Genomic DNA, 24,791 nt, shown 5'->3' on the forward strand with positions numbered 1-24,791 from the left:
ACAAGGGAGCATTTTTAAAGTGTTTCATTCATTTTTAAATGCCAGGATCAGGTAGATATTGACCATATTCAGATTAACATTCATGTATGAACTATAAATCTAAATTCCCACACTGGGAGTTGAACCCAGACCACCTGGGTGAAAACCAGGAATCCTAACCGTTAGACCATATAGGACATATGTGCTATCAATGGATCAGTAGAAACATTTTCTAATAACTCTGGCAGCGTTTATGAGTGTACCAGGATGTAAAAGAGCAACGGAGGGAGACTAATCCCCTGTTAAATCAAGATGAAACTGTCCTGTCCCCCTGGATACCAGGCTGCTCTGTGCTCTATAAAGACTGAGCGGGACGGACAGCCAGCACGCTGCCTGCAGACACCACACAGGTGAGTCAAGCTCCTCTTCACCAACAACCACCAATTCATCTGTTTTATTCATCATTTCTGTGTATTAATGTTGTAGAGTAACATCAACTGTATATCATTAAACTGTAAAAATGCAGTGTTATGAATAGAAATGAGCTGGAGATATCACTAATAGAACAGCAGGTAAAATAATCATTACTTTATTAACACTTGATGGATCATTTCTTGATGCGTTATGGATGGGTTGCCAGGTTGTGTGTTTTTAGAAGACCACAGTTATCCATGTTAGTAAGTCATTAATGGACTGACTGACCCCCCCGGTCTCCTGCAGGATGATGAGAGCGATGTTCCCCGTGATGTTGAGTTGGATTCTGGGAGCCTCATACTCCATTTGGCCCCTGGCTCCTGCAGGTAAATCACAACAATCACACAGTTTTAATTATTTATTATTTTACATTATGTATTTATTATGATTAAATGTGCTTTATGAGCCGCTATAAGCCTCATAGATGTGGGTCAGTAGGGGCCTATTACACCTACTACGTTGTAAAAGTGAAAGCAAAACTTAAAAGCAACACGTTCTAACCAGCCCGTTCTCAAGTACCGACGCTTTGTCATGGCCGTCGCCGTAGATACCAACGCACAAGGCACCCTTCAGCGTCGATATGAGACGCACCTGGCTTTTCATAAACTACGATGTAAACCCATTCGTGGCAACAGTAAACGTACAGAGAAAGTGCTGTGGTGGGGCAGGTGGGAGGGAAGGTTGATGGGTCCAACAAACACAGGACTTTCATCCAGGAGACCGCTGTTCATGTCCCATGTGTTAAGTTTCCCCTTCACGTTACAATCAGCTGTTTGTTTTTGTCCCGTCTTCACACCGTTCAAGTAGTAATTTTAAGCCCAACCGTGTTGTTTTTTTCCTAATCCTAAACAAGTGTTTTTGTTTAATTCACAACATTAATCATGTGTTTACAGCGACCAAAAAGGGGCGCCGAGGGGTCTGACAAAGCGTCAGTATGCGAGGAGTTGGGATGAGAACGTGTTGTTCTGAATGAAACATTACATTTTTAATACTCTTATCAACATTGAAGTGGACAAATATGCTGCTTTATGCAAATGTATGTACTGTATATATGTATTATTGGAAATCAATTAACAACACAAAACAATGACAAATATTGTCCAGAAATTTTTGCAACAAAGTCTCACGGCAGTTCGGGAAATAGTCACGAAATGTACTCTATTTGATTCGTACAAATTTCTCTTTTTTGACATGACACGTGACGTTCCAGTCTTTTCAAAATAAAACTACTTGGTTAGCTTTGGGAAAAGATGGTGGTTTGGGTTAAAATAACACGGAAAGTGCTGTAACTTGATTTAATCTGAAATTCATGACTGGGCTGCAGATTGTCACATCCACATGGAAATGACACCTCATAATTAAGAAAAAAAGTGTGTTTTGTTAAACTGTGTCAGTGAATATTAAACATGCTCAAATTTCAGTAAAGTAGAACAAGCAGCTCCGTCACCGCTCATACTGTATGTTAGCAGCGATGACGCTTTGTTTCCAGTCTCGTCCTGTGAGAAAAACACACAGTTTTAGTTACAGTGTGTGTTTGTACCAAATATCTTCCCTCACCAGCGGCCTTCCAGCTGCCGTCCTGCCAGCTCATCAACCAGACGGTGTCTCTGGAGAAGGAGGGCTGTTCCAAGTGTCACCCGGTGGAAACAACCATCTGCAGCGGTCACTGCCCCACCAAGGTATTGTGGGTAGTATAAGAACGAGTCTCACTGGACACTAAAACACTGAATCGGTCCTCATGACACGCTGAATAACCGTGTAATGAGACCAGGTTGAGTAGTGACCCCAGCCCACCACCGATGATGTGTAGGTTAACAGCATCTCGTTATCTTTGCTCCCCTCCAGGACCCCGTCATCCAGATCCCGTTCAGCAACGTGTACCAGCATGTGTGCACGTACCAGGACTTTTACTACAAGACATTCGAGCTTCCCGACTGTTCTCCCGGCGTGGACCCGACCGTCACCTACCCCGTGGCTCTGAGCTGCCACTGCGGCCGCTGTGCCATGGACACGTCCGACTGCACCTTCGAGAGCCTGCAGCCCAACTTCTGCATGAACGACATACCATTCCACTACTAGTCTCAAATAATAAGCAGCATTAAAAATCACTATTTATCAACTGTTGTAAATAAAGATTGTTAAATTCAGTGCAAAAAGATTCGTTTACTATTTCCTGCACAATTACACGAGAAAAATACCCACATTGAACATTTCTTGGAACTATAAAGATGAAGACTCTCTGGGGTTATCAAACAGATGTTTCCTGCCACATCCAGCGAGCACCGAGCGCCACTCTCATGTGTGTTATGTTACACAACATGTGTAAGATCTGATCTGTCTTTGAGGAAATGGTTTTTATGTTTCAGGGAAACTGTAGTGTGTTGTTGGGGTTATAAATAGGTACACCGACAGAGGTTTTCTAACTGCACAGTGGAAATGAAGATGGGCGTCTACAAAAACATACAGTACTTAAAATGTGTGTAGGTCTATTATATTTGCAACAAAGAAGGTAAAATAATGAAAACACAGAGTGTCACTTCAGTTATAGCGTACATAGACACAAATTTCCCATTTTTTTCGTGACGCTCAGCACGACTTTCAACAACGTATTATTCGTGCGTTTTCCGACGAATGTCCAGCAACACGTGATGCATGTGTCAATTTCCGCCCCAGTATTTTCAAAATAAAACTATTTTGACACCCAAAGTGGCGTAACTTAAGTACGGAAGTTACATGACAAAAACTACTTAGTTAGGTTTAGGAAAAGATGGTGCTTTGGGTTAAAATAACTACAGAAGTGTTGTAGTGGTACTTAAGTATGGAAGTTACGTGACAAATAAATCAACGTTTGGGTTAAAATAACTACGGAAGTGGCGTCAGTTAAGTACGGAAGTTACGTGACAAATAAATCAACGTTGACGTTTGGTTTCATACGGGACATTAACAGCGGTCTCCTGGTGTAAGTCTGGTGTTTTCTGATCCATCCATCCACCCCGACCTCCTCCCTACGTGGCGTTCGCTGCTCTTTATACTTCCCAGTTCACAATATATGTGTTATATCAGTGTTATTCTCAATAGTGCCACCAGATGGTGCAAAACATTTTGAACTCTCACGTGTGAATTGACCAACCGTGGCTTTTCAATGTCGTCAATGGTCTCCGGCAGCCTCACGTTGAGGGTCTCTGGCAGCAGCAGAGCCAGCAGGCCGGAGACGACGGCCACGGAGCAGATGATGATCTGAGGTAGAACAGTCCACACGTCCTCCAGCAGCAGGATGAGCGGAGCCACGGACACTCCCAGACGACTGGTGAAGCTCGTGTAGCCCAAACCATTTTGTCTGGCGAGACGGAAGGTAAATCATAAGCACTGACTTAATCAATTAGTCATTATTTAATCCTCTCTGTGACTGCAGATAGGAAAGGTTCAGGACTTTTAGACTTTAGACTTTATTGTCCCACAGGGGGAAATTCCAACAAACACAGCAGCACAAGATAACAAAGTAACAGTAGCCGTTTTAGTGGCCCTTATCCATGTTACCTATGGAAGACGAAACCTGCCAAAATAAAAAATAAACTGATATGAATGATGAGCATAATAAGGCTTCGTCAATGCTGTGACAGTGACTGACCTGACGACTGTCGGGTAAAGCTCTGTAGTGTAGAGGAAGGCGGTGGTGAAGGAAGCTTCTGATAGGCCCTTTCCAACTACGGCAACAACAGCACGCACATGCCACAGACCTACACACAACACGTATTCAAGTGTGCAAAACATTCAGTTAACTTAAGCAAAAATGAGAGGTTTTGGCTCATACTAATTCACAGTATCACCTACAACATTATGGAGGACCACAAGAGTCACGGAAATTATAAATCCCTTTTTTAAATTTGAACTATTTATTGATAGATTCATTTGTAAATGTTTTGCATAATTCTTCTTTTTATTGCCCATTAAAATGTCAAATAATGAAATACTTTGTAATTTAGTGCATTTATTAATTGAATGCCTATTTTTATTGTAAAGTTAGTTATAAATCAATTAAATGCTTCATTACTATTTCCGTGACTCTTGTGGTCCTCCATACAAAAATAACGTAAAGAATGTAAAAGAAAATAACGACCTTGGGGTAAAAAGATGTTTATGGCGATGCAGAGTCCCGTCAGTAACAGCGTGCCTGCTTGGCACTTCCTCCGTCCAACCATGTTGAGGAAGCAGTATATCGTGAGCTTGGCGGGGACTTCGATGGCGGCATAGATGAAGTGCGTGAGGTACATGTTTAAACCGAACCCGCTGATGTTCAGGCTGATCCCATAATACGTCGAGGCAACTCCATACCTGCAATCAAATCATAGTTTATTCATTACGTTGCCTCCGTATACATCTACATCAATGTATTCTATTGAAGGAGATTCAGTTTAAAATACATGTTTTAAAGGAATTACCATTAAGATTTTAACTTCATTTTTATAGGCGATACCCACCACACAATCCCAGTCAGCAGAGTTAACCGTCTCATCTTCGGGGTCTTGATCAGGTCAAGGTACGAGTAGTTTTTGTCCTGTTTTTCCTGGATTCCTATGTTGGAGAGAGTCTGTACAGAGGAAGAGAAGTACTGTTAACCCTCTGAAAGACAGTAAAGTAAGGACTTTACTGTCTTTCAGAGGTTGTAACAGGTTCAGTTTTAGAGTGAAGACACAGGTATCATATGAAACTAGAAAACCTGAGATGTGTCATGCATAGCTTGTCGGGATGGAGGTTAAATAATGCTCCAAATTTGGGCTGCATTTTAGCGAGGAAAACCTGGCGTGGTCATTTTCAAATCACAGCCTCATGAAACTTTACAGCCACCAACTAGAGACCTAGAGCATTCAGAGGATGGATGGCTTTCCTAGCTAGATTGACACTAAGGGGGTTTCTGAGCAGCTAACACAACAAAAGTGCTCGCCATCCAATCGCCGAAAAATGCAATTCTTGCAGAAATCTCCAAATGTCAAAAGATTTTGATCCCAAATCCCAGCATGGCTTTTTCCATGGTGTTCCTCAAGGTCTTGGTGTCTTAATGTGATATTTTGGAGGGATTATTGATCATTTTTATTAATTCTCCAGAGGTAAAAAATGGTTACATTTAGCACCAAATCTGTGTAACAAATGGTATCCACCCAAAAATTGCTTCAACAACTTATGAGACATAAAAGAGCATGGGGATGACCATCATATACTTCTATCATAATGTTCTAAACCCTTATACACTTTCACAATTTATTTTAAATAATTAATTGATTAATTGAAGTTGATGTCAGTATCTTCACTCTAGCTTTAAAGCCTAAAAATCTCATGTTGCGTAACACATTAAAGAAATTAGTGGCGTTAAAACAAATTTGCTTTAACGGGTTATTATCGCGTTAACTTTGAAAGCCTTAGTTTTCACGTTGGCCTCCGTCATTCTCCGACACGCTTGGCACACAGGAGAAGTTTCAGTTGGTTGCAATTCACATTCATAAAAAAACAATACTAAGTAGGTTTTGGGATTTGAAAATGTCAGACTCTGTCGCCCTCCAGTGGTATTATTAAAAAAAGACACTGTGGTAGACAGCAATGCATGCCAATTCACCCCACCCCTCACATCATAATAATTAATTTAACATCAAACTCACCTCCAGTTTTAATTTGGACGACATTTTTTTTCTTTTGTTGAACGTGGCACATTTGTCGAGGTAAAACTGAGCCCTTTCCACTTTCCCATTGACTAAAAGCCAGCGGGCTGATTCAGGAATCCACCTGCAATTATATTAAAAATAATGAATAATCAGTGGACACATGAATTAGGACATCATTGAAATCACATTGAAAAGCACTTCCGGCTGAATTTGGACAGATGTGCATTAAGTTACTGACTGAACTGTACAATAATTTGTGCCATACTGTCATCATTAGTTTCATCCTGACTCAGACAACTTCTGGATTTAGTCTGGAAGCAGCTGACTGACTTACCACCAGGTCAGAACAGCAAACCCCAGCGAGGCGGTGACGGTCATGATGAGCGTCCTCCAGTCATTGACCAGGAAGGCAAACCCAGCCAGCAGCATGTTACCTACGGACCAGGACAGGCTGCCAATCACACCGATGAATGACCTATGATCTGTGTCGACCCACTCGATGCCTGCACAGTGAACAAAATGACAAAATAAATTAATAAGATACGCTTCTTCGAACTTTAAACTCCCCCACATTGTAAACCTGATGCTTTGGGGTGAAACCAAAACACGACAAGCTGATGAGGCCGACGTGTTATCTTACTGAGGACGATGGAGTTGATGCTGATTCCCGTAATTCCGAACCCGGTGAGGAATCTCAGTACGGCGAACAGAACGTAGGAGTTTGCGAACGCGCTGGAGAAGCCAAACACGATGGTCATGATGTACGAGACCAGGAGAGTGTTTTTTCTCCCGTACCTGGAAAATGAACATGAGCATGAAGATTTGTGACGTAGTTTTCCTTTAACCTGTTAAGTCCTTTCTCTTGGAAAAAACATTAAAACCACCACGATGTGAGCTGGATTTTCACTTCATCATAAAAATGTTGGAGACACACTTTTTATTCACATACTTATCGCAGAGGAATCCAAACACTACGGCCCCGATCATCACACCAAAGAAGAAGATAGTGCCGGTGGTTTGTGCCAGGCTTTTTCTGTCACAGACCAGGTCCCACTGGAGAGGCAGACCACAGAGAGAAGGCCATCAGATTATCTATTGAGGCTGCTGGTTTCGCTTATATACTGTAGGGAGGCCCTGAAACTCTACAAACAAAACACATATTTGTTGTGGTGTACAGAAAATATTGTCAGCATTGACTCTAAAACTTTATTTAAACACAAAACTTAAGCCTCAAAAACGTGAAATCAGATTGTAATCGGATAGTGATTGACAACGCAACCCTGTCTTCTACAAAATTCCGTTCCCGTACAACCAAACTACATTTTCAATTACGTTTCGAGGGAAAAATATTTTCTCCTGGATTACTGACGCCGTTTTAAACCAGCTCAGTCCCCCAGCAGTTCGTGAAATAGTCACAACATTTTTATTGATTTGTGTTCATAGACACAAAATCAATTAGTATATAATCCACGTAATTGTGAACCGGAAAGTAGTTCCGTAGTTATTCTGACCCAAATTCTGGCTTATTTGTCACGTAACTTCTGTACATTAGTAACGCCACTTCTGTAGTTATTTTAACCCAAACCATGATCTTTAAACTATGACTACGTAGTTTTTGTCAAGTAACTTCCGTACTTAAGTTATGCCTCTTCCGGTGTTATTTAAACTCAAATCGCGATCTTTTCCTAAACCTAACTAAGTAGTTTGTTGCCTAAACCTAACCAAGTTGATCTATTCCTAAACCTAATTTAGTTGTTTATTTTTGAAAACATTGGAGAGGAAATTGACAAGTGCGTCACATGTTGATGGACATTCGTATGGAAACACATTAAATATGTCGTTAAAAACATGGAAATTCGTGTCTATGTACATGAATCAAATAGATTAAATTCGGCAAACTGCCGTGAGACTGTGTTGTATGCTGATAAAAGTCAGTGACTGTACCTCTGTCGCCAGGGTGGAGGTGAAGGTGGAGTTGTCATAAACCCATCCGCTCTGACACTGGACGGTCGGCAGGTCGGCGCTGTCGGAGCTGTTGGTTAACAGCTGAAGCTGAGGCTCCGCAAACATCTCGCAGGATTTCAGGCCGCCATCGTCTCGTACGGGAAGGCTGACGGTCAGTCTCTGCTCCGAGGTTAAATTTCTGAAGAGTCCTCCATCACCGAGGGTGCTGATGTCACAGCGGTGAGGAGGCAGCGCAGCGATGAAGTTATTCAGCAGGAAATGACATGGCAGGACTATTCGAGGGGCGCACAGCAGGACGATGATGGCGATTTGGAACGGCCCGAAACCGTTGATTTCCTCCAGGATATCCTCAAACTTCATCTTGGCCGGGTTTCTGAAAGATTTACATTTGCTTTAAGTTTTAAAACATGAAGTAAATCAACTGTTTGGAGGACTTATCAACACAATGAAAACAGTTTAATTACTCACCTGCATAGAAACCTGCAGTGCACCTTTAATCCTGCTGCACGAGTAGAAACTGGTTCCTTTAGATGAGCCCGACTGAATTTAGGCTCTGCAGACTCGAGCCAACCTCTGCATCACCTTTGGACGTCAAGTTGTGAAATTTTATGGTTAAATAGATTACACATTTAGGTTAAGGGTGCCCATTGGGTTCTGGCAAAATCTCTATCACCTCTCATAACTAACTAGACGGTAGATTATTATTATTATTATTAGTAGTAGTAGTAGAAGTGGTAGCAGTAGAATCAACGTAGAATTTGTATTTGCATTAGTGTACATGTATTTATTCGTGAATTATTATTATTATTGATAACAATTATTATTATGTTGGTATTCAAAATAATAAGTATTATTATTTCTAATATACTTATTATTATTATCATTATTATTAGTAGAGGTGGCCGTAGTAACATAAAGGTATAATTGGTATTTATTCATTCATTCATTTATTTATTTATTTATTGACAGTATATCTGCGAGCGCTCACGAAAAAGACATCAAAAATAAAGTTTCTCCTCTTCCTGTGTTCCAGCTGTGAGGATGCAACAGTTGACTTTTGATACACAACAGTATTACTATGACCTGCTTTACAGTGATACTAAATAAAGGTCTGTGGAAAAGAGAATTTAAACATGGAGGCAGGACGGTAGAAGAGCCTGGCTCCCATCACTTGATCAGCAAGACTGAGATCAAAGTTACACATTTCCAGGAGAGCAGTGATGGTGTTACATGACACTGTTAAAGTGAAGCCTAGAGACAAACATTAGGACAGTCTGAAGAACTACTGTATTGTTTTTAATTCTACTTGTCGCAGTAAAGATTTAACTGATTTAACTGCCAAAAAACTTTTGGAGAGAGAAAAAAATTAAAATTAAAATGTTGAGATTGACAGTTCAGTCTTGGAAACATCTGAATCAGAAAGTAAATAAATATATTTTTTATGTCTTTATCCTATATACTGTATATAAACACTGCTGGGTTGAAGATTAGAATATATTGGATATGATATATTGGAGAGCATACCTGCACACAGAAGTCAGAGGGAAGAGTCTCCCGGAGGGAATACTGAAGAGAAAAGAATAAACTTCTCTTATAGTACAGTTGGAACAAAGGAAGCACATATGATTATTTCTTTACCACAAACAACCCGGTCACAGGACTCAACTCCTCTAACTGTGAATAATACTTAACAAACTGTACTCTGTCTGTCCTGTATGGACGAGCATTAATAAACACGTTGCTGCTGCTGCTGGGAGACAAAACGTGAACTAACAACAAGAGGACAAAAGCTGCTAGTAGACAAAAACAGTGAATATGTATGACAACCATTTCAGGACAAGATGTAACGGCTGGGATAAGTGTCATCCACAATGACGAGCACTGTCTCTGAAACCAAATCATCTGCAAAAACATCTCCCTCATGACTGAAAATGTCAACCTTTACAAAATCTCCCATCACCAAATAGTGTGGATATCTAGAGTATGCTGAATGGATTGAGGGTGGGGGGTCATGTGCTCTGCTTGTGATGGTTTTACTGTCGAGGTCTGAGAGGTCGAGGATGAGAGGCTGTGTATGAGTTTGTTTATATGATAACTGCCTCCAATAGGAACAATCTCATTAAAACAAACCTATTTTGTGTTACTGTAGTCTGGTTCCGGTGTCAAATCCACATCTCAACTTCTGTTGACTGATTCCTGAAGGTCTGCCGTTGTTCTCGTGAATGTCTGAATACTATGACTTTTACTTTTTTGAATTTTTTTCGACATACTACACTGTACTGTGACTTTTTTGACATTTTTATGACATAATATATTCTGAGTTTTTTTTAAAAATTTTGACATAATATATTGTGATTTTTTTCAATTTTATGACTTATGAGTTTTTTGAATTTGTTTGGCAAAATATATTAGTTTTTTTTGTAAATGTTTTGATATATTTTTGATGACTTTCTTTTGACATTTTCATGACATTTCATACTATGAATTTTTTTGACATACTATATTATGAGATTTTTTATTTTTTGACATACTATATTATGAGTTTTTTTTATTTTTTGACAAACTATATTATGAGATTTTTTATTTTTTGACATACTATATGAGTTTTTTTTATTTTTTGACAAACTATATGAGTTTTTTTTTTTTGACATAATATATTAAGAGTTTTCTTTTTACATTTTTTGACATAATATGTTATGAGTTTTTTTAAGGAGATAACTGTCTCCAATAGGAACAAACTCATTAAAACAAACCTATTGACCCTATTAACCCTATTAATCCAATTAATACCCAGTCGTTACATCTTGAACTGAGGTCGTCATACATTAATATTATATCTTTGTAGTTTTTCTTGTTGAAGAAGCTCCGACTTTATTGTGTCTTCTACGCCCTTGACTCACATTGTTGCATTATCACGTTATTAGAGGCCCACTTTGCTATTGCAGGGCGTCAAATACCAACGATGATGATACCGACGCACAAGGCGCCCTTTAATGAGCCTGGATGAGCTGCACCAGGCTTTACATTAACTACAATGTAAACACATCCACGGCAACAGTAAACACTACAGACGGTGCAGGGACAGGACAGGGACAGGGAAAAGGTCACGACCCTGACAGTTCCCATGTACCTTTTATGACGGTATAAGGTTTTATTAATAATAATAATAATAATAATAATAATATCAAGCATTAAACTGTTAAAATATCCACAGTAATAACAATAACAACAAATGAAACAGAAACAATAAAAATAAAATGAATAAATGTAAAATATAATGATTGTGTTGCAGATGTATTTGTATTTGTATGTCACAGATTTTGGGAAACAGGCAAACACAGGTAAGGATGAGGAGGCAGCAGGTACAACGAGTAGTTAGTTAGTCGTTTTGACATAATATATTATGACTTTTTTACTTTTTTACATTTTTATGACATACTATACCATGACTTTGTATGGCTTTTTTATGGCGTACTATAGTGCAGTCACTACATCTGTTAATATGTCAGTAACTTGGATAGAATGTCCTTATAAATGAAAATACAAGTCAGCCAAGGGGCGTGACGAAGCGGCGGTATGTGACGAGTTGGGATGAGAACGTGTTGGCTATTTTATCCTCTTGTTTATTTTCGTTAACACGCACGTATACACTTCTCCCATACCTCCTATCCATCCTTGTATCTTATGAGCACAATATACTGTAACTCTAATGTGAATTCTTCTCCGTCTGCGTTGACAAACTGCAGCTGAGTCTGAACATACAGTATTATATATGGCTGAACCACTAAAGAGCCATACTCTGCTGGTAAATATCCTCCAGCTGATTCATCAATATGTATCAACTATTCACTATTTACTGTATTAAAATGATTCAAAGTAAAACTGAGACGTGTTATCAGTAGAGGGCTGATTGCTAGAAGCAGTGAAGGATTCATGCTCACCTCCAGTGTGAGATCACAGCTGTAGTATCTGTTTCTGTCCTCTAGATGTTGACGTAGATTCATCCTGAGAAGATGGAGTAAACTGCAGCTGGTGAAACAACAGCATACAGAGACAGTAGTTTAACATTTTGAAAGAAACGTTTCTAATTATTATCTCATGATAATACTTTAAATATGAATAGAAATACTTTACTATGAGTTTTTTATGACTTTTTATGACATAATATTCTATGACTTTTTATGACATCATATACCATAACTTTTTGTTCTTTTTTACATTTTTATGACATAATATACTGACGTTTTATGACGTTTTATGATATTATATACTAGGACTTTTTTACTGACTCCTATGACATAATATACCATGTTTTTTGTTGTTGTTTATTTTTACACTTTTTGACAAAATATACTGACTTTTTATGACATTATTTACTGACTTTTTATGATATTATATACTAGGACTTTTTTTCTTTCTTTTTTTTTTTACATTTTTTTAACATACTATACTAGGACTTTTTTCTGAGTTTAGTAATTAGTAAATTAATTAAAATTAATTATCATTTTATTGTTTGTTAACAAAATAACTATTAACTAAGTTTAATTAACTATTAATTGACCATCTTTAAATGATTGTTATTATAAAGTGTTACCAATGAATATGAGTATTGAGTGTATCAATAGATTAGAGTCTTGTATTTATGGTCTGTAAATTACAGCTGACACCAGTCCTGTCCAACATATCCAGCATTTACATAACTGAGGAACAGCAACAGTAAAATAATCTGACCAGTAACGGCATTATTTGAAATATAAGAGTCTGTGTGAAGGAGTTCCTTTCCTCTCTACGTTTTATTTATTAACAGGTGAGTATAATCCCTGACCCTCCGTCCACCTCGTATTATTTTTAGGCTTATTTTTGTCTCTTTTCCTGACGAAGCCAAACTGGGACATAAAGGGTCAAACAGCGAGGAGGACGGAGGAATCATAAACTCTTTGTCTTCATGCTTCCCAGATCAGAACAATCTTTGAAAACACAATTGTGGGCTGGAGAGTCTTGATTTGGCCTCTGATTGTATTTCTGAATGAATTCCCACAGAAAAACAAAGACTGAAAAAAGACAGCTTGTCAATACTTGTGTGATGTAAGAGATCCATTGTGTTACTGTAGTTTGGTTCCAGTGTCAAACCTACTTCTCAACTTCTGTTGACTGACTCCTGAAGGTCTGCCGTTGTTCTCGTGAATGTCAGTATACTATGACTTTTACTTTTTTAAATTTTTTTGGACATACTACACTGTACTGTGACTTTTTGACATTTTTATGACATACTATATAATGAATTTTTAAAAAATGTTTTGACATAATATATTATTTTCTTTATTTCATGACATAATATATTATGAGCTTTTTGAATTTGTTTGGCATAATATATTATAGTTGTTTTGTAAATGTTTTGACATACTATAGTATGACTTTCCACTTTTTCATGACATCCTATACCATGAATCTTTTGGACATTTTTTGACATAATATATTTTGAGATATTTTTTTTACATAATATATTAAGTGTTTTCTTTTTTAATTTTTTTTGACATACTATATTTTGAGGTTTATTTTTTTTTTTACATAATATATTATGAGTTATCTCTTGCCCGTAGGTGTGAGTGTGAGCGTGAATGGTTGTCTGTCTCTATGTGTCAGCCCTGCGATGGACTGGCGACCTGTCCAGGGTGTACCCTGCCTTCGCCCAATGTCGGCTGGGATCGGCTCCAGCCCCCCCGCGACCCCTAACGGGATAAGCGGTTGCAGATGGATGGCAGATGGATATTATGAGTTGTTTAATTTTTTTACATAATATATTATGAGTTTTTAAAAAAAACAAAACAGACTTTCACCAGGAGACCGCTGAAGTCAACGTTGATTTATTTGTCATATAACTTCTGGAGTTATTTTAACCCAAACCACCATCTTTTCCTAAACCTAACTAATAAGCTTCCTGTGAAGATGGAAGTTTATTTTAAAAAGACTGAATGCATGTAGGGGAAGTTGACACGTGTTGATGGACATTCATAGGAAAAAAAACGAAAAATTAGGAATAACATTTAATATATCATTTCATAAGATATCATACAAACCGTTGTAGAAGAGGAGAGGAAATGAGCCTCGTGGAGAACCTGTTGACATGCTGAATAGTTGCTGATCCTTTTCATGTCACCTGGGAGGAATTAATGCCGTCTAATACAACATTCATAATGCAATAAATCTTAATTTTTGTTGAAGCTGTTTCAGAGAGGTGATAATGCAACTTCATGGTCAATGTGGAGGCTGTAATATGGTGCTGTTTGTTATGTGTTCCCTGCTTTTCCCTCTCCAGTAGCTCTGCTCAGGTGTGCTGCGTTACTCAACGAGGTGCACCTGGCCTGGGGAGGAAGTGCTTTAGTGTTGCCAGTACCAGAAACAAAAAGTCCATCTCGGCTCTTTTTGGGCAGAACTTTTACCTTCCGGAAGACTTTAAGTTACAAGAGAAATTAGTGCGGTCTAGGGAATATATGGTATTCCAATTAAAAAGGGTTTGTGCTCCAGGGAGCGTGAATGTGCTCAGAAAATGTCATTTTTTGTGCTAGTGGAAATTCTGGCTAAATCATTAGGGATCCTCCTCTTGGGATTGTGAATATCTTGGACGGTTGTTGAGTATTCTCGCCCATTTTTAGCTTCTTTGAGAGAAATATTTAAAGAATAGACAATTCTGACTGCCATCATGACCCAATGACTTTCATATGAATAATGTATAAACACAGTACACTGCATACAACAAAACAGCCAGTGTGGACAGCTGCATTGTCACCAGGTCGCCGTTGCTCAAGCGCTCGATGGCGTAGTTATGTCACTAAATAGCAGGGGTGGGGGAAAAAAACTATTCACCTATGTATTACGGTATTTTTTTTATTTTTTTTTTACAATTTTGAAATTTATTTTTTAATGCCAGAATCGATATATTTGCTTAATTTGAGTCTTTGTGGAGGTAGAAGGAAGTTACTGCTTTTATTGTTATAGTCTGAGTAACGTGACGTCATATCTGTTCTGTATCTGTCAACCCAAACAAACCACAGCGAGCCGAAACGAGAAAGTAGAAAACAGTGGAGGGTCTGCGTGGATACGACCTGCACCCTCACATGTTAAATCCAGCGTGGTAAACACGACACATCCAGTAAAGGCTGGAAACACTTTAGGTTTCACACATTGACAAGAAAAGCAGAGCTAGACATCACGGCTAAAGCTGCATGCTAACTCTGTCATGGACAGGAAACGTTATCGTATTGCGGTAACGTGTCAAGCCGGCCGTTGGGCGGACGCTCCAACTGTAGAGCACCCATATACTGACATTTACTGACTTAACCTGGGTTGTATCTTTTTTCCTACAGAGGCCAAAAAAAATAACTTTAAGTAAAAAAAAAAATGTCACTTGTTTTCAGACAGGAAAAAAAGGAACTTAAAAAAATCTGCCTGAAAAAAACATTTTTTCTTCCTGTTTCACAGACCAAAAAAAAAGAGACTTAGAAAGATTATCCCAGCAAAAAAATATTCCGGCTGTTCTTAAGTCATAAACACAGGAGAAAAAATAATTTAGATCAGACTTAAAAATGTGGATCACCAGAAAAAAATAAATTCTAGCTTGCCTTTCAGGGCTTCCGTAGCGTGGAGTTCAACTCTAAATGTGAACTTTGACCGGTGAAGTCGCAGCCTCAACCAGTAGCAAAGAAGTGTGTTGCTGACCCCACTTAGCACCGCCCACATTTGCTTACATTCGCACATGTGTGAATGTAAGCCTTACGACCGGACAATCACATGTTAGAATCCAAACAGCTCTGGTTCCAACATGGGAAACTGGATGTTTGTTTACAGCTGGAGGTCAGAGCAGCTCGGTGTCCTGGAACTGGACCAAAACACAAACAAACTGTCCTTGGATCAGCGTTATGGACAACTGTCCTGAGAACATGCTGAGGTCCCAAAGGACAGACAGACATATGAGAGGACAGAAAGGCAGAGGTTGGTCAGAGAATCGACTGGGTTAGTTCACGGATGCTTTCAGAAGGTTTTGGTGCAGCATGAGTTGTTTGACCGCAGCAGAGACTGGATAAAGACAAGAGGAAGCTGCTCGGTTTGGTTTCCCTGACTCCCCACCTGAAGGAAACAAAAGGCTCTGAATCAGCTGGAACAAAGGGATGGAAGACGTGTGAGAGTATTTTCCTACATTTTTGTCTGAATGTCCAACATGCCTGCTTTTGTGTGCCCACGCAGTTTGGGTTCCTGTATTCCTGTAGAGGAAGGAAGAAGCACAAAAACCCCCACAAAAAAAACTATAAACTATAGCAACTATAAAGCACTACACCCTCTGCCAGCACTTTCCCAGATTTCCCATCATTCTCTGTGTTGGGATCCGGTTTACCAGAAGTGATGAAAGGCCTTATTCTTGGCATTGTTTATCTTTTAAAGGGCGAGTCCATAATTATTAATATTTTAGGTTTCTATATCATCCTGTGATTTTCCTGATGTATTCAAATCCAAACAGTCACATTTTGGTCAAAGTATGTTTTAGTGTCAATAAGCTATTTTCCCTTCAAGTCCTTCTACCTGACTTAGGTTTCCTCATGATGACGCTGCTACATGTACAGTATATATACATCCTTATAGTCAGTGTATTAATACAGTAACTGCTCCCAGTTTGGAGAAGCAGACAGGAGTAGCGGCAGGAAGCTAAGCAACGTACTGCTGTGGACGCCACGTTAGTTCAGATCAGAAAGTCACACAATAACACAAACTAACCAACCGATGGATGCAGCGATAGACCAGCAACTCCTCTGTTCTGAGAGGGAAAATTACTGTTTTTGTGAATGGAGTCTGGTGGCTTTGAAGAGAGCGATATAACGGCTTCAGTTCCCCGTCAGAAAGTGCTGTCTGACGGGGAGGTAAAGCGGTGAAAAATATTCTAAATATACCGTACACTTAAACTGATATTGATTTTTTTTACAGTAGGTAGCTAAAATGCATTTTTCTGCTTCTCCCGTCCACAGACGCTTTACGCCTTTTGTCAGTGATGTTGTTTTTGAGTGTCAGGGATGATTAATCCATACCTAAAGTCTCTTCACTCTCTCGACTTTGTGTTTGTTTGCTTCTTTTTATATTCAATTCAATCCTGAAAATGCCAAAACCACCAAATCCAGTACTTGGGAGAGCATACGTGGTGGGAGACGCTGTGTCTTTTCTTTCTTTGCCAGTCTGTCCAAGTCTAATACAGGATGTGCGTCACAATCCCAAGACAAAAACATTAAGCACAATACGAAGGTGGAGTTAAAGCTTTGAAAAATGTTTTCCGTGGAGTGGGGAAGCAGACCAGACTCTCATCAAAAAGAATAAAAAAAAGAGGACTTTTCGTTTTCCATTTCTCACATTGACACTCAGTGTTACGGGTTACAAAGACAGTGCATGTTATATTATATTAAATGATAATAAAGTAGAACAATATGAGCACCTCTAAATCTCTGAATCAATCACAGTTGACTTGTTGCATTTTAGAAGTCCCTAAATCTAGCGAGAAAGTCGCCAAGTCTGCAACACTGACAGCCCAAACCTTTTAGTGGAAAATCTTTGATTGTTAATTAATGAGTTCCTCCATCACAACTGCTAACAATCTTTTAATCAGAACATAAACCGTGATGTAAACTAAAATGACAATAAACCACACGTGAAGCCGGAGAGGGAGGGTAAGATCAGTATGCTTTAATAATAATAAGATATCAGTGCAGAAACACAAACTTCTTAATTCCCCATATAGTAATAACAATGAGAACAATATATGATAATAATAAGATCAATATGGATTTATAGCATATTAAAAAAAAAGCAGGATCAGCTAATATAACTGTACTTTATGACACTGACGAAAACAGAATACAAGTAGCTGAACATGGATCTCATGAGGAAAAACAAAAACCCTGTTTAGACACGAGATGCTGATATCGTCTTTAAAGAGGAAGTGCAGTGAATGAGTGGATTAACTGTAAAACCCTTCAAGCAGCACAGCGTGTAGAGCGCTAGGACTGGTGATACGCCTTCTATAGGGTTTAAATAGGGAGCTGAAGCCCCGCCCATTTTTGGGGGTTAGCATCTGTGCTACTAGCTTTAGCTTTTATCCTCACAGAGAGTTGTCTTTATTCTGACACCTGTTCCTCAGGTCAACTATTCTAACATAAATGAATATCTACTGGAACATTTCTTTATTTTAGCAATGATAAAACAATGTGTAACAATTGTTTTATCTCGATTTAAATGACTAGCTGTATACATTTTTCATTTTTTAAACCATTTTAAATGGTCTGGTTGAAGCTAGTGCAGCAGACGCTGGCTTAAAAACGTGAGCGGGACCTCCCCTCTGCCTAGATTTATATTATGTAACTTCCATGCAGCCAACTCTTTTCACATACATTAACCCAATTTAGTTCAAATCTCATCAGTTGCTAAAAAGTCCATCTGAGGTGCCGTTCTTCCTCCATGTCGACACGTTCTCACTCCCAACTCGTCAAATACCACCGTTTGGTCAGTGCCCCTCGGCATCAGAGACCGACGCACGGCGTACCCCTCTAGTGTTACTTTTGGACTGACGATATTAGCAACTCACATGACTCACAGGAATGACGATACTAGCGACTGACGGGACTGATGATACTAACGACTCACGTGACTCAAGTGACTCACAGGGCTGACGATACTAACGACTCACATAATTTACGGGGCTGACGATACTAATTACTCACGTAACTCGGGGCTGACGATACTAACGACTCACGTGACTAATAATACTAACGACTCACGTGACTCAAGTGACTCACAGGGCTGACGATACTAACGACTCACATAATTTACGGGGCTGACGATACTAATTACTCACGTAACTCGGGGCTGACGATACTAACGACTCACGTGACTAATAATACTAACGACTCACGTGACTACCGACGATACTAATGAGTCACGTGACTACTGACTCACGTCACTCACAGATCTGATGATTCTGAAAAGTTATGTGACTAAAGACTGACGTGTCCAAATAAGTCAACGTTACTTTTAGTTTCACACCAGGGGCGTCGACCAAACGGCGGTACTTGACGAGTTGGGAGTGAGAACGTGTTGCTTATGACAGGAGCAGAAGTGGAAGTCAGACACCATGACCCTCCATATGAGGAGGAGGTCGGGGCGATGGAAGGGACACAAAACACAGTAGTTTCACCAGGAGACCAGGATTAGCATCCTGTGTGGAACCAACAACGTGTAGTTGTCTTTATGTTCACAACGTAAAGTTTCACTTTCACTTTCCAAACGTAGTTATTTTAAGCCAAAACACAATATTTTCCCCTTAACTTAACTAAGTGATTTTGTTTCCTAAACCTACAGAAGCTGTTTTGTTTGCATTCAGTTTCACAACGTGTTGCTTTTAAGTTTCGCTTTCACTTTTACAACTTAGTAGTTGTACTACTGACCTATGAGGCTTATAACGACTGATAATGCGCGTTTAATAAGCTAATTACAGTCGAATCTGGTGTATAATTTCACATTAATATCAGGCTCTGCTAGCTTGCTAGCAGTTGAGGTGTGAGGAGTCAGAGGAAGTCATCTACAGGTTGCAGGGAACAAACTGTGCTCTTGAAGGGTAAACTGTGTTGAGACAACCATAAGGCACGTTACGAGGATCGAAATGAACTTTAAAGACAATTTCAGCACGACATAAAAAACATAAAAAATATAGTGTTAGGATCCGAGGGATGTGATACAAGTTCTAAAAGGACACATACATGGTCTATGACACACCATTGCTTTTATATATGCAACTTGAAAACTGATTAATTATGTGGCAACTTCACCTTCTTTACAATATTTAAATGCTACATATCTGAAACTGATCTTTAATGTGAACTTTTTTTTCCTTTTTTTTTTGTTTTTTTTGTTGTTTTATCGTCTTAAAGCGAGAATAAAAAGAGAACTGCCCAGCCAACAGATATTTAAGGGATATTTAAGGATAAAACTCTGGAGAAACAAAACAACACGAAAGGAAACAGCACTGCGAGGGATCTGATCCGTCTGCATCTACAAGGGGGAGATAAGGACAAAGTACCAGAACATATAAACACTATCTTCAACACCAGGTTTGTCTTTAAATACGTAACGTATATGTGAACAAAGCTCTATAATTCAGACTTTTTAAGTGGTCACCACACAAAGACGATTACCTCAAAACATAGAGTGAGATTAAGAAAAATACAGGAAAGGAGAGAACAGAGATTACTGACATCATTTGGGTGAAAATAAAAACTTACTCCTAGTTGACTAATAATATCGGCAGCCACTCCATGTCGTGAATTACAAGATAAACTGGCCTAATCTTAAAGAATAATAAATACACTTTCAAGTCACTTCACAGGCTGCTGTACTGCACTGAAGCTAAGGCCACTAATGCTGCTATGTACACGTTTAGTCTTGCACTAATAGCAAAACAAAGGGGCAACTGAGGTTCCTAGAGCTGCTCAGGGAACCTTTTTTGGCTCTGAGGAGCCTTAATAACAATTCAGCCTACTCAAGAGGCTCTCTGATTGGCCCTTCTGATCCTTCCTAGTGCACTTCTGATTTGCCCCCCATGATTGGCTCAAATGCCTTTCACATCCCCCCAAATATCCTGCAGATCAGGCTGGTATCATACACCGTTCGTAGCTATACTGTATCTACGAAAGAAATGCACTGTAATTCGTATTTATCCCACAAAATCAATGCGTATTTAAGCCGTAATAATTAAAACGTCATGGTCACTGACTTAAGATCCGGCAAGAAAACCACTTGGTATGGTAGAAAAATGTAAAAGCACATAGTGTGCATGTGACAAAGACAAGCAAAAATATACTTAATCTGTAGTTACGAAGAAGCCTAAAACACTTAAAGCTTCAGTAGGCAGTATACATTTTGGCATCATTGGGCAAAAGTTCCATAATAACCTTTCAGTAACCTTTTGTAATTCAAGTGTTCTGAGAGAAAACTAGACTTCTGCACCTCCTAATGGCTCTGTTTTCAGACTTTAAAAAATCTAGATTTCACAATGGCTGCTGGGTCATAAACTTTCTCATTTGACAGCTAAACCGTGCACTACAAGATGATTCCAAAAACATTTGAGGCGAGAAATAGGCATTATCTTAACAGAATATTGTTTCATGTTTGATCAGCGCTGCCTAGTTTGACCGTTTGGTCGGAGTTCGCGAGTGATTGACAGCCGACTCTCATAGACGGCAGCTGGACAGCAGACCTCAGATCAGATCTTACTGCTTGTTTTCCTCCGGTCTGTGAAATCTTGCAGATACCGTTAGGAGCACCAGAGGACACCGGAGGACACAGAGGAACATGTGTTTCATGTACTACTGTCACGATATAGCGACCGTTTTATAAAAATAACTTTTTTTTAAATCATATTTGCTCTAATCCGCCTACTTCAGCATTAAGGGCAAAAATTAAAGCTCAAAGTGAAACTTGCATTGAGGAGAGTTGCCCCCTTATTCATCCTTAAGACAGTCTGTGCACACCGCCGATTCTTATGGGTTTCTGTATAGTGTGTAGTGTGTCTAAGTCTACAATCACATGAAGTCTTACAGTGTTTGGTGAATAAGGCTACTGTAGCTTTGCTGCTGACTATAGAAGCTTTAGCTCAATAAAATAATAATAGAACAATAAGAAAAAAACTGTAGTCACACAAGCTACTAACCCGACTCCACTGAGTCAAAACATCTTTAGATAAATCAAGGACAGATTTAAGAAGAAAAGAAAACACTTAACAATATTCAACTTACAGTATAGAGTACATGTTTTGCAATATATGTTTATTAGTGTGTCTGTGAGTCAGACACCAAAAAATAAAAGACTGGTAGGTAGAGTAAGAACATCCGAAATAAATGAGAAGCAGTAAAGTATCCCGTAGATTTGGATGAAAAAAAACGATAGAAGCTAAAATGTCTCAGTTCAATCAAGTTCAATATAATATAACTAAAATAAAATAACAATATAATATGTTATTAATGTTGACCCAAACAGAAGTAATGCTACTGTGAACCGGTTGAGAGAATCAGAATCCTGCAGGTTGAAGCAGCCGGTTAGACTGTAATCAGCTCATTAAATGGCCGTTATCAGCCTCAGAGATGTGGGTCAGTTGGGGCCCACTACACCCACCAGTAGGTTTTATCATCAATTCACATGGTCGATCACTGAAAGAAGGAATAAAAGAAGATGACAGCGATATCTTCTTTTGTTATTTATATTGTTTGTGTTCAAAACATAATGTTTCATTCAGTTGTTAGAATGTGTCGCTTTCACTTTCACAACGTAGTAGGTGTAGCAGGCCCCTACTGACCCACATCTATGAGGATTATAACGACTGATAACGGACATTTAATGAGCTGATAACAGTCGATCGGGTGCAAGTACGTCAGTGTTATGTGGGAAAGGCCTGGGTCTCACTTTTATTCTGATTCTGAGGCTCAGCTTTTCTTTAGAGAATGAAATAAAACTTAAATATGACGAAAGAAAAGAAAGAAAAACATCTTTATCTGCAGTAGAAATATCCTCTATATTGCCATGTACAAGTTAAATGTGTAGCAGTATGTGATTTGGGAGCTGTATCTTCTCAGTCAGCTCTTTTTGGGCAGCATGCTATAATTCAGAACCGGTTCATGAAGACCAACTCTTGTTTGAGGCTTCGACTGGGACTGGGGAAGTGGGCTGGGTCTAATTGCTGGTAAAATATAGGAAGTGAAAGAACACAGTGTTTAGGTAGTATAATACGTCTCCTCTGAGCTAAAGGAGTTAGCAGATAAAGAGAAGTCTGGGAACTGAGCTGCATAGAGTTCATATCGGGGTGTAGGTCATGTGACGGAGACCGGGTCTGGATGACACACAGGTTGGAGGTTTGACCACTAATAACCCCTTTTACATCAAAGACCCGGGTTCAGCTCGTGTGTCTCAACACCAAACCCGATGACCGGCGATAAATTCAAAACATGGACAGAGTGTCGCATCATTTTAACTGTTAGCTAATCGTCCCGCATTGACCTTTTGTAACCACGTGACCCTGTATGATCATATGTGTGGTTGTCGCTGGAGGAAAAAGGGGTGTAAGTGGCTTAACCCTGATATCTCAGCTTGTTTAGACGGTCTAGGTCTATAAAGCGACCGGTTTCAGAGGCGTGGGGTGGAGCCATAGAAGCTATATAAGGCAGGATGTGGTTATGGATACCATTCCCTATAGGTAGCTTAGCCTCGGGGCTCTCAGGAGGCCCAGAGGTACGAAGGTAAAGACTAAGTCTCGGGGGAGTAAGTCCAGGTCTATGGTAGATTGTGAACCTGGGGGCTCTAGGAGGCCTGGTCCAGGGCTCTCAGCAGGTCGCAGCCCTGGAGGAGGTGCAGGCTGCCCTGCAGCGGGACGTTGACCTCGCAGTCGTAACGGGTCAACTGCGGCAGACAGGAGGACTCGAACGAATGGCCCAGCAAACGACTAGCGATACCTGGAAGAGGACAGAAATGGAGAGAACATCTATTTAGTTGTCACGAGCACAACAATCACAGTGAAGCAGTCGATGGCCATGAAGCTCTCATGTCCAAGTTATACTTCAGTGGAAAAGCTCCCGCAGAGCTGCAGAGATGGTTGACGGAGCTCGAGGAGAGACACAGAGATGCGTACTTTCATCACATTCTGTTGCTAAAGGGTGCCTGCATGCGTTGGTTTCACTGACCAAACGGCGGTATTTGATGAGTTGGGAGTGAGAACGGGTTGGCTGCACGCAATCTGCCGCGGTAGGAGTATAAATCAGGAGTTCGCAGCCTCCCTCCAACAACGTTCATTAAATATATATATAAAAAGAAAAGTTGTGAACATCTTAGACCCCGACTCCAGAAACACTTTCAGCTGTGCAGGATACAGAGACTGTGTCTCCACTTACCGGTTTCCTCTTTTTTAGTGTCTCAGTCGTGTAGTCTTGATTGAAGTAGATGTCTTTTGTTTCCATACTTGCTGTATTACATGCACCAGATAGTCTAGGAAGCGGACAATGATCGCTCTCGGGGGAGCAGCGTTTCCTTTCAGTTTGGCGATCCGGAGCGGTGTGCTCTTTCAATGCGGATGTCATCTGGAATTTGCAGTAATGAACCAACAAAATCAGTCAAAAGTCCTGTTGTGTCGTTTTCCTCAGAGCCCTCCGGGACGCCACGTATCCGTATATTGTTATGCCTCCACCTCGATTACAAGTCGTCGCACTTTGCATGTCAAAGTGTCCTTGAGCGAGACGCTGAACCGGGGTCTTAAGTGCAGCCCACTGCTCCAAAATGCTTAGGACGGGTTAAATGTAGAGGTCAAATTTACTGTATGTGACGACAAAATAAAGTTTAAGCGTATCTCCCAGCCTTTCTTCCGTGTTCTCCTGTTCGCCGCTGACATGCATCACCTCCGGCTTCGCCGTGTCAGTACATCCATCATATGCAATATCCTTCATGCCAGGACTATCATCTCTGTTTATTTCTTCGTCAAGTTTTCATGAGTTTGGCTCACTTTAATGTTGCTTTAAAGCTCCTTCTAGTTGGCTGTTGTCTCCTACCACATCGGAAGTCTCTCTTGTTTTAATGAAATACAACTTTAATGACTCAATTACAGACTAAAATGACCGGATAAGGACATGTTAGTGTATTAACAGATACATG

At 39.7% G+C, this 24,791-nt stretch overlaps 3 protein-coding genes and 1 non-coding gene across 5 annotated transcripts in view; 1 reads left to right on the forward strand and 3 right to left on the reverse strand.

Annotated features, from left to right (window-relative positions):
- Positions 1–9: 9 nt before the first annotated feature.
- LOC141774554 (solute carrier family 22 member 7-like) lies at positions 10–14,788 on the reverse strand. 2 transcript variants are annotated; one of them, XM_074647305.1, is made up of 14 exons: positions 14,150–14,787; positions 12,014–12,101; positions 9,597–9,638; positions 8,541–8,654; positions 8,052–8,445; positions 7,057–7,160; positions 6,748–6,902; positions 6,442–6,610; positions 6,105–6,228; positions 4,932–5,041; positions 4,571–4,785; positions 4,082–4,190; positions 3,584–3,790; positions 10–773 (listed from the first exon to the last, which is right to left on the reverse strand). In XM_074647305.1, exons 5-14 carry the CDS (start codon positions 8,430–8,432, stop codon positions 749–751), a joined length of 1,599 nt encoding a protein of 532 aa, XP_074503406.1. In that variant the 5' UTR covers positions 8,433–8,445; positions 8,541–8,654; positions 9,597–9,638; positions 12,014–12,101; positions 14,150–14,787; the 3' UTR covers positions 10–748. The 2 variants fall into 2 exon arrangements, with proteins under 2 accessions (XP_074503406.1, XP_074503407.1); XM_074647306.1 differs by lacking the exon at positions 8,541–8,654 and having other exon boundaries at positions 14,150–14,788.
- On the reverse strand, positions 105–176 carry trnae-uuc (transfer RNA glutamic acid (anticodon UUC)). The gene has a single exon. It is a non-coding gene; the product is annotated as a tRNA-Glu (tRNA).
- lhb (luteinizing hormone subunit beta) lies at positions 325–2,570 on the forward strand. Its single transcript, XM_074647307.1, has 4 exons — positions 325–389; positions 700–779; positions 2,014–2,132; positions 2,299–2,570. Exons 2-4 carry the CDS (start codon positions 701–703, stop codon positions 2,530–2,532), a joined length of 432 nt encoding a protein of 143 aa, XP_074503408.1. The 5' UTR covers positions 325–389; position 700; the 3' UTR covers positions 2,533–2,570.
- Positions 14,789–17,770: 2,982 nt separating the features above from the next.
- epas1b (endothelial PAS domain protein 1b) overlaps positions 17,771–24,791 on the reverse strand; it is a 49,556-nt gene continuing 42,535 nt past the window's right edge. The window contains exon 16 of the mRNA XM_074647308.1: positions 17,771–23,602. Coding sequence (XP_074503409.1) covers positions 23,451–23,602 — 152 coding nt within the window. The 3' untranslated portion in view covers positions 17,771–23,450. The remainder of the gene's footprint in view (positions 23,603–24,791) is intronic.

The sequence above is a fragment of the Sebastes fasciatus genome, chromosome 9 (assembly GCF_043250625.1).
Source record: "Sebastes fasciatus isolate fSebFas1 chromosome 9, fSebFas1.pri, whole genome shotgun sequence".
NCBI lineage: Eukaryota > Metazoa > Chordata > Actinopteri > Perciformes > Sebastidae > Sebastes > Sebastes fasciatus.